Here is an 11,036-nt window from a genome sequence, read left to right as displayed (position 1 = left end):
TAATTAAATAAAGATATATATTAAATAATTTCCATAATTGTATGTATACTAAATGATATCCATAAATATAATTCTTTTTTTATGAAAACTAATTAAATTCGTCATTAATATCAACAATAACATTCTTTTGAATTCAAATATAAGTTTTTTTTGTATGGATTCGTGTTTTGTTTTTTGACACACTCACTTCGAATATAATAAAAATGCATGGAATATGAAGAACGAAATTGTATTCTACTAGAATACACTCTCATTCTGCTAGAATACAATGCCATTCTTTTAGATACAAATTTATTTTGAAAGAATATTATTACTGATATTAATGACAAATTTAATTAGTTTCCATAAAAAAATTATAATTATGGATATCATTTAATATACATATAATTATGAAAATCATTTAATATCTATATTTATTTGATTAAATAGTAATTTAATTTTAATTGGTGCATTCTAACAAACAATAGATGTGAGAAACATTTGAACCTATCTTTTTTTTTTCTCTCTTTCTCTCTCACTTTATATATATATATATATATATATATATATATATATATATATATATATATATATATATATATATATATATATATATATATATAAAGGTTGCAAAAATTGTTTGACGGTAGCTCGACGGTGGATTAGGGTCAAAGGATTAATCGGCTAGGCGGGGATTAATCGGGAGATTAATCGGAGACCATTAATTATTAAGAAAATAATTCAAAATTTAATAAATCTAAATTTAATCATAATAATATAAGTAAATAAGCATAAAAGTTTAATAAACACAATAAATTATCATCCAAAAGACCAAAACAAACACAAAAAGTTAATAATAAGTTCAACAAACACACCAAATCGACATTTCAATTGATCATCTTTTGTAGAACTTGGATGTGAAGATACATTCCCCTTCACATGAGCAATATGTTGTTTCATTCTAGTAATCCCTCCGCCAAACACTTTTCCACACAATTTACATTTCAATCTATCCAAGTTGCTTTTATCCGGGATAAAACCATATTCCCAGCCAATATCATCTGAATTCCATTTTATGTGTATCGGTGGGGGTTGATCCCACAGACGGTGTAGTTGAAGCATTCGAAGTCATTGATTGTCACGTGTTAAATCATCACATTAACACATTAAAAAAATTAACACCTTAAAAAATATAATATAAATGCTTGATAATATGATTATTAATCAACCAAACAACTTAATATTCATATTTAACATATTCATGTTAATGCCTTAATGCTAAAGTTCTAAAAGAAATACTTAAGAGATTCATGTTTAACAGATTTCAAGTTATCAACAAATGCACAACATATTCATATTTAACAGATTAAAAAAAAAAAAAAAAAAAAAAAAAACTACTTGTGATATTTCTATTTAACAGATTTCAAGAAAACATATGCACAACATATTTATATTTAACAGATTAAAAAAAAAAAAAAACACTACTTCACAGATTTCATGTTAAACAGCTACAACAGACAATTAATAGGATACCAAATTTCTAAACAAATTTCATGTTAAACAGCTTTAACAAATGTTTAATTTCTTATCAAAGTTCTTAACAAATGTTCAATTTCTTAATAAATGTCATAGAAGAACTGTTAACAGATGTATACCATTGATATGTGATATCATTGGATAGCTTTTTCAGTTTTCCTAATCTCAAATCGATTTCACCTTCTTCTTCCTAATCTCCATAAATCAAACTCACATAAATCATGTATGATGTATACCATTGAGACTTAACTCATGGTCAATTGATAAATTGCTTGCTGTGAACAGAAGAAGCTGTCACAGAGTAGTAAAAAATAAAAAGAGTAAATTACACGGATGGTCCCTATGGTTTCGGGTAATTTGCACGTATAGTCCATGACTTATTTTTTTAACTCGGAAGGTCCCTACTGTTTGTTATTGCTACATGTTTGGTCCCTATTGTTTGTTTTTGTAACGCATTTGATCCCTATATTACATAAAAAGACAATTATTTAAATAGGGGAAAATGGTAGAATAGGTAAGGTAAGGAGATAAGGTGAGATTGGAGGTGTGTTTATTTAAATAAATTAAAAAATCAAGGGAAAACTAGATTTTTTTTATGTAAGACAGGGACCAAGCTTGTAACAAAAACAAATAGTAGGGACCTTCCGAGTTAGAAAAATAAGTTAGGGACCAAACCCGCAAGTTACCCCAAACCATAAGGACCATTCGTGTAATTTACCCAAATAAAAACTAACATTTGCTAGATGATTCAATTAGTGTCGATGAGAGGAGCTGAAGTCAGAAGAAGAGTTGATTTTGGAACCTAGAAACTTCGTGAACTGGAATCGTGAGCCGAGAAACTTCGTGATGGGAGGAGCTGAAATCGTGAATTGAAGCTTGGAAGGGGGCTGCGACATCGTGGCTTGAAGGAGATGACGAACCGGAGGCTGGAGCTAAAGTCAACGGCGTGAGACGAAGATGGTGAGAGTTAAAGTCGAAGATGAATTAAAGAAGAAACTGTGTCGATTTCATTTGTTGTTCTCATTCGTCGTTTGTGTCTAGAGAGGCAGAGAGAATGTTATTTTTTTTACTGCATCGAATGAGAAAACAGATTGAACCCTAAAATCATTTGTTCCATTTTGACAATTTTGCCCTTGAAATTTTTTAAAATTACGTTGACTTCGTTGACCGCCTAGACCTGCCTAGACACGCCTAGACCAGTCTTTGACCGACTTTAACCACATCCGATTATATACTCCGATTAGCTATAAACGTCGATGGTAGAGGACCGCCAAGCACCTAGGCGCTGATTAATCGGCCGCCTAGGCCGATATTTGCAACACTGATATATATATATATATATATACCGATTCTGGCGGGCACCCAATGAGTAGTGGTTCCATAAAAATAAGAACCAGAACCGAAACCGCTTAAGGCGGTTTCGAGGCCGCTGCTCATCCCTAATGTACTCTATAGGTGTTCCTCTAATGTTCTTTAACCTAACTACAACCCATCATCAATATTTCACCTGGTAATAACCATCGACTAACTTATATCCATCGAATGTGGAAAGTGAATTGTGAATGACAGTTTACATGAAAACATGTGAATGATGATTATCTATTTAAATTAATTTTCTAAGTCTATTTTTCACTCTCGATATGTATGTGTAATTCAATGGTTTTTACCGTATAATGTATGGAGGTTAGGTGATAGTTAGGTTAAAGAACATAATGAAATATCTATATGTTTAAGAATTATTGTGTAATAAGATTTTTTTAATAATATGTGATTCTATAACATCACACCTTATATCAAACATACACTTATTGACTGTTTATTAAGTAATTAATTTGAGAAATGTACATAATAGGAGGAACGTAGAGAGTTTGAAGTAGTTATCAAACAATAGATGAGTACTTAATCCACCATTCTATTATTATAAATTAGCAACAATTGTATTTTTTTTATTTAGAATAAAAAAAATATTTATTATGTTTATAAATGATCTGTTAATAATAATATCCATTAATTACATGGTAATTTTCAGAATCTCAATATTTTGGTTATTGGATAATTTAAAAAAAAAATCTTAATATTTTAACCAAACTAACGAAAAAGAGCATGATACCGACTAAATCAGTAAAACCCGTCAAAATGTTTTTTCAAGGTTTTTAGAACAAAACTAAATTTGATTTTTTTTTGTGTGTAAATTGGACTAAAATATTATTCACTAGGTGTGAAACTCATGTATTACATGAGTTTAATTAAAAAAAAAATTAAATATAAAATTTTAACAATTTGAAAAGTTTGAATTTATAAAGAAAAATGAGAAATTTTTTGAATTATTAAAATTAATGAGGTTTTAATGTATTTGATACATTACATATATAAACCCTTTTTAATACATACCTTACATATATATTACTTTACATATTAAATGTAGAATTTTAATTTAATATAATGAAAAATACAATAAAATGACAAGTGAAAATAGAAAATTAAAAAATATTAGAAAATGTTATGTATCTAAATGAACAATAAAATGACATGTGACAAAAAAAACTTTACTTATTATAGTAGATATTAGAACTTTTTTTGGAAAATTCCCTTTAATATTATGTCTATGTAATCTTATTTATAAAAGATTAATGGGTCTAGGTCAAAGGTTTTTGTCATTGAAAACATTAAAAAGCAGCTAATTACCATAATGTCCATTGAGGAATTCAGCCGTCGAGAAGCATTAGAAAAAGTCAAACGTGTAGTACAACATGTAATAGAAGTATCGTACAAAATAGGATAAAAATCGAAATTTAAGCTATCTCAAGGGCTATATCTGGTAAATCCCCCCTACCCAATTTCCTTACTTATTAAAACAATATATATACTTTTATGAATAAAAGGCATGAATGGTCCTATAGGTTCTGACCAGATTTCAGATGCAGTTATAGGGATTGAACTGTCACGATTTTGGACTTTAATTACATTTTTCTGCTATAAAAAGCCACAATGCTCAATTTGGTTAATGTACACTTTTGTCTCAATCGTCAATTTATCAAGGACTCTTCATAATCTTAAGTGCTAACTAACTAATAAAAATTTAGTCATTATAACAACATTGCATTCTTGTAAGAAATTAAGTTAGCACTCATATTGTTAGGATGAAAGACTCTAAAATAAGTATTTTGAATAAAAATATTTAAAGTAACATGTAACTTAATTAACATTTGAAAAAAAACTTTCATGACTTACAATAATGAATTAAGGAAAAAATTTTAAACAAGTGTGTTCTTCATTATTACTGTTATATATTTTTTTGCTAAACAAAACAATATATGTAAGTGATTTGAAATGTTTTTTCTTCAAGAACAAACCGACATGGCGACATATATATTATGCGTTATGTGAAGGATTTTGTTTTGTTTGAAAGTTTCAGAAAAAAATTATAGACCTTGTAAAAGAGAAAAATCTTGAAAATATATAATTTTTAAATTCTAAAATTTTAATATTTACTTGTTATGATAAACAGCTAAAGTGATAATTTATTAATAGAGAATGTGTAGTTAAAATTTGGGTCAAATCCATAAAACACAAAAATATCAGGGGTGCAGAAAGAGTTGTTGTATTCTATGGGGTGTATGTCGATTAAATAGTAAAAATGAGGGGGCTAAGAGAAACATTGCTAATTATATGTATTTGTTTACCTGCCCTTACCCACCAAGACTGGTTTCTTATAGTACACCATTTTTCAATCTCTCTGTGTTCACCACCTCTCTCCCACACTTTTCTCTCTCATCCAGCATATACGTACATCTATTCCTCCAGAATATATACATATATAGGAAATATATACATAGTTGTTTAGTCGCTGTGGTTTTGCAATGGCGCCGACCTTCAAAGACCTCCAGCTGACGGGGGTTGGTGGCGGCGACCGTGATTCGTTGGCGATCGATGTAGGCGGTGACCTCGAGGACGTTAGACTGCTGGATTCATATGAAGACGGGTATGATAATACTGCTGATTCAGGTAAAAGCGGACAGGGTTTAGAAGAAGGGGGTATGAAGAGAATTCAGGTGAAAGTTACAGGGATGACTTGTGCAGCGTGTTCGAATTCCGTTGAAGGAGCTCTTATGAGTTTAAATGGCGTCGTAAGTGCTTCTGTCGCCTTGTTGCAGCACAGAGCCGATGTCGTCTTCGATCCCAATTTGGTCAAGGTCAGTATGTTGTTCCTGCCATGAATCACTTTCAGTCTTTGATTAGTCCTCCGATGGGTTCGAACTAAGCTTTTAAGGAAAAAAATTGATTTTCTTATAAACCTGATTCGGGTAATAAGCATCGGCAATTGTTCCGATTGATCTACAAGGGACATGTCGAACCCAACAGATTGTTCCTCTTTACTGTTTTTCAGTCGTTGTCTGATATTTTTCAAAATTGATCTGAACCTTTTATTTTCTTAACACCAAATTATCCTAATTGTAATTTGTACAGGAAGACGATGTTAAGAATGCAATAGAAGATGCAGGGTTTGAAGCGGAGATTCTACAGGAAAAGAGTACTTCTGGCACAAAGCCACAAGGAAGTCTCGTAGGGCAGTTCACAATTGGAGGCATGACATGTGCAGCTTGCGTTAATTCCGTTGAAGGTATCCTAAGAAAGCTACCTGGTGTCAAAAGAGCCATTGTTGCCCTTCCAACTTCATTAGGGGAAGTGGAGTATGATCCTTTGGTAATAAGTAAGGAGGAAATTGTGAGCGCCATTGAAGATGCTGGTTTTGATGCCACATTTGTACAGAGTAGCGAGCAGGATAAGATTATATTGGGTGTTGTTGGGGTATCAAACGAGTTGGATGCACAGACATTGGAAAGCATAGTTTGCAATTTGAAAGGAGTTAGAGAATTTGGTTTTAACCGGGGTTCAAGAGAATTAGATGTTCTGTTTGATACTGAGATTCTTGGTCCAAGATCTTTAGTTGATGCAATCGTTAGAGAAAGCTCAGGGAGGTTTCAGATGCATGTAAAGAACCCGTACACAAGAATGGTATCTCAAGATGAAGAAGAATCATCAAAGATGTATAGGCTGTTCACATCCAGTCTTTTCCTGAGTGTAAGTAATGAGTAGTGAGTATGTGGAGGGTTTGATGGATTGCACTAACTAAGTAACTAACTTTTTGTGCAGTTTCCAATCTTTTTGATGCGATTCATATGCCCACACATACCGCTTGTTTACGCATTATTGCTATGGAGATGTGGGCCCTTCCAGATGGGTGATTGGCTGAGCTGGATACTGGTTACTATTATTCAGTTTGGTATTGGGAAACGCTTTTATGTTGCGGCTTTCAGAGCATTACGTAACGGTTCAACAAATATGGATGTGTTGGTGGCATTGGGGACCACAGCATCATACTTTTATTCCGTTTATGCCCTTCTGTATGGTGCCATTACTGGGTTTTGGTCTCCGACTTATTTTGAGACTAGTGCCATGTTAATAACTTTTGTGTTGCTTGGGAAGTATTTGGAATCTCTTGCAAAAGGGAAAACATCAGATGCTATAAAGAAGTTGGTGGAGCTAGTGCCCGCAACCGCTTTGCTGCTCCTTAAAGACAAAGGTATCTTATCTATCTTTCTTGCATTATTTGTTATATATTATTTAATAGAAAATGATAATGTTTTGTGTAAAAAAGAGTTTTATATTAATTGATTTGATAGGTGGAAAGAACATCGGAGAAAGGGAAATAGATGCATTGCTGATTCAGCCGGGTGATGTATTAAAAGTTGTTCCAGGTACAAAAGTTCCAGTGGATGGTGTTGTTGAGTGGGGTTCAAGTCATGTGAATGAAAGTATGGTGACTGGTGAGTCAGCACCTGTTTTGAAGGAGGTTGACTCATTGGTGATTGGAGGTACAATCAATTTTCATGGTTTACTCCATGTCAGGGCAACCAAAATTGGTTCCGATACTGTTTTGAGCCAGATTATTTCTCTTGTTGAGACTGCACAAATGTCAAAAGCACCTATTCAGAAATTTGCTGATTATGTAAGTCAGCTTTCCTCTTTCTTTTTACTTTTTATTATTTATGCACCCTTTTCACTATTTATGCCACAAATCTCTTTATTTATCATACTAAATCTGCAACCACCAGAAGATCCATTATTTTACTCCGAACTTGTTGTATATTTCGTGTCAGCTGCATATGTATATACAAATATGGAATATTGTTGTTGCATAAATTGCTAAAAGATGAAATATTGTTGCATGAATAATTGTAAGTAGACATGTGAATTATGGTTGGAGTGTTTATATTTAAAAGGATTAAATACATATTTATGAAACAGCATACACCCTCTTCCCGATTATGCAACAAATTTGTTTCTTTATTAGAAAATATGCACCGGTGTATTATTTATTTTAGGACCAAAACATACGATGTTTTACCAGTAACCTGTTTAACCTGATGAAACATGGTTGTATAAGTTGCATAAATAGGTTAAAAAAGGAAAGATTATTGCATAAATTGGTAAAAAAACTGGAACATTGTTGCATGGATCGGATAATCAGAAACATAGTTAGCATGTGAGTTATAGTTGGTGTGTTCTTGTTTCTATATTTATAAACTTGATATTCTGTTAGGGCTTGTTTTTTTCATCAAATGCTGTCTCAGTAAATGATATTTGAGAAAAATGGAAGAAAAAAACAAACAAGCGCAGGTAAGGTTATGAGTTAATGGGGAAAGCCTATTTCCCTTACCAGGCAGATGGGTGAATTTAATAAGAATCTCTTTGCATTTTTGACATGAAAGAAATGGAAATTTATATAAATTTGGTTATTGTAAGTATGATATCAAAAGACAATTCACTTATTATGTGTATTATGAATATGTGTGTGGTTCAGGTTGCAAGCATTTTTGTCCCTATGGTGGTTGGTTTGTCATTAATGACGTTGCTAGGGTGGTAAGTTTCCAATCCATAGACTGACAATAAATAACATAATACATAGTGTTATAACATAACAGAAGAGAAGAGAATAGAAATGACATCTGGTAAATTTGATTTAGGTATGTGAGCGGATCACTTGGAGCTTACCCAGAAGAATGGCTACCTGAAAACGGCAACCACTTTGTATTCGCTCTTATGTTTTCGATATCAGTTGTTGTAATTGCATGTCCGTGTGCACTCGGTTTGGCCACCCCGACTGCTGTCATGGTTGCAACCGGGGTTGGAGCCAACAACGGTGTTCTCATCAAAGGGGGTGATGCATTGGAAAGGGCCCAGAAGGTTAAATACGTCATTTTTGATAAAACCGGAACTTTGACTCAGGGTAAAGCCACAGTCACCACAGTCAAACTATTCACGCAGGAAATGGATCGTGGAGATCTCCTCAGATTATTAGCTTCTGCTGAGGTGTGTAGTGAGTGTACTTTATTAGAATCTAGATAGATATCTGAAAATAGAAGCATTAGGAATATTATATTATATATCTGAAATTCCAAAACTGTTTCAGGCAAGTAGCGAACATCCGTTAGGGAAGGCAATAGTGGAATATGCTCGCCATTTTCAATTCTTTGACCCGAATGCAACAACCAAAGATTCTCATAAAAACAATGAGTCGCTAATGTCCGGATGGCTTCTAGATGTCTCTGATTTCTCCGCAATTCCCGGAAGAGGTGTTGGATGTTATATTGATGGCAAGCAAGTTTTGGTGAGATACTCACAATTTGTGTTTTATCTGTTTGGTGAAATTTTAATAGTGTTTGGTAATCTTGGTTGGAATGAAACAAACATAATAATAATAACTTCCTTTTTGTTGATATTCATTCCATCATTTCCAATACCACATCACATGTTTATTTTCCATGTTTCACTTGTTTAGTTAAATTACAATATTTATTTGTCTATTCTATAATCAGTCATAATCATATAATGTAATGTATTCAGTAGAGTTAAAACTATATATACAGACATGTATTTACATATAAATATAATATAATTAAATTACCAAACATGATGATGGAATGACCGTTAATTAATTGTATAATTGAACAGGTTGGTAACAGAAGTTTGCTGACGGAGAATGGAATCACGATTCCGACCAATGTTGAAGATTTTGTGGTTGAGTTAGAAGAAAATGCAAAGACAGGTATACTGGTGGCATGTGATACACAACTGATTGGGGTGGTAGGGGTGGCGGATCCGTTGAAGAGAGAGGCGGCTGTGGTGGTGGAAGGTCTTAAAAAAATGGGTATCCGACCTATCATGGTTACCGGAGACAATTGGCGGACTGCTAAGGCTGTGGCCAAGGAGGTATGACCTTTTTCATTTTATTAAGTAAAAAAGACAACACTCATTTGTAGCTTATTGGATGGATTAAAGTTTTAATTATTATTTATTTATTTCTTGTGCAGGTGGACATTGATGACATAAGGGCGGAGGTGATGCCAGCCGGAAAAGCTGATGTCATTCGTTCATTTCAAAAAGACGGCAGCATAGTGGCGATGGTGGGAGACGGAATCAACGATTCCCCTGCCTTGGCAGCAGCCGACGTTGGAATCGCAATCGGAGCAGGAACCGACATCGCAATCGAGGCGGCCGATTACGTTCTAATGAGAAACAACTTGGAAGATGTGATCACAGCCATTGATCTCTCGAGAAAGACCTTCACACGTATCCGATTAAATTACGTTTTTGCCATGGCATACAACGTGATCTCGATTCCGATTGCAGCCGGAGTTTTCTTTCCGTGGATAAAGCTCAAGTTGCCACCGTGGGTGGCTGGTGCATGTATGGCACTCTCATCTGTAAGTGTTGTATGCTCTTCTTTGCTTTTAAGAAGATATAAGAAACCGCGACTTACTACAATATTGGAAATAACTGTAGAGTAGATTGGATTGGATTGGATGTAAAAACCTAAAAGGCTAAAAGGGGAATTGGGTATAACATTGTGAAGAAAGAAAAATGGAGGGCTAAATAGATCTGATTTTTGTGTTTGTGTGTGTGTTGATGTACATTTTATTCATTACTTTTACTTAATGTATAATGTCTCTTTAACGTAAATGCAGCTTCTTGTATCTCTTTCTTATTCATATCGAGAAAATTCATATAAAAGAAAATGATAAAAATAAAATAGGAAACAAAAATGAAAGGATGTTAGACTATATATTGTATTTAGCATTTAATATATTCACATGGTGTTTAAGTGTAAATATAAAACTCTATATATAGCCCCATGTACTCAGATTACGTATGAATATCAAATCACAATCTTTTACCAAATTACATTATCTGTTCTGTTTTGGTATCAGAGTGTGATCAATCAATAAACTCTAGTAGCCGTCAACTTGGCTGCCAAACTCTCCTGCCATCGCCGATCAAATCCAACCATCATCCAACCCAGTCGATCATGGCTATTGTTACAGCATTCGCCTCCGCAGAAAAGATAGCCCATGATTCACATAAGTTTGCCTTCACGTTATCACCCACTAACTATGGGTATTGGAAGGCAATGATCCAACCCTTCTTAATAACCAACAATCTATTCGGCTATGTAGATG

At 33.4% G+C, this 11,036-nt stretch overlaps 1 protein-coding gene across 1 annotated transcript; it reads left to right on the top strand.

Moving 5' to 3' along the window:
- The first annotated feature begins 5,226 nt into the window (after window positions 1-5,226).
- LOC144997983 (copper-transporting ATPase RAN1-like) lies at window positions 5,227-10,539 on the top strand. The gene is made up of 9 exons (XM_078957833.1): window positions 5,227-5,708; window positions 5,983-6,597; window positions 6,670-7,099; window positions 7,200-7,525; window positions 8,381-8,439; window positions 8,544-8,889; window positions 8,990-9,187; window positions 9,532-9,789; window positions 9,891-10,539. Exons 1-9 carry the CDS (start codon window positions 5,376-5,378, stop codon window positions 10,365-10,367), a joined length of 3,042 nt encoding a protein of 1,013 aa, XP_078813959.1. The 5' UTR covers window positions 5,227-5,375; the 3' UTR covers window positions 10,368-10,539.
- Window positions 10,540-11,036: the final 497 nt, after the last annotated feature.

Source organism: Lactuca saligna, chromosome 5 (genome assembly GCF_052625555.1).
Source record: "Lactuca saligna cultivar CGN05327 chromosome 5, ASM5262555v1, whole genome shotgun sequence".
Classification (NCBI taxonomy): domain Eukaryota; kingdom Viridiplantae; phylum Streptophyta; class Magnoliopsida; order Asterales; family Asteraceae; genus Lactuca; species Lactuca saligna.
This window is presented reverse-complemented; position numbering and strand designations above follow the sequence as displayed.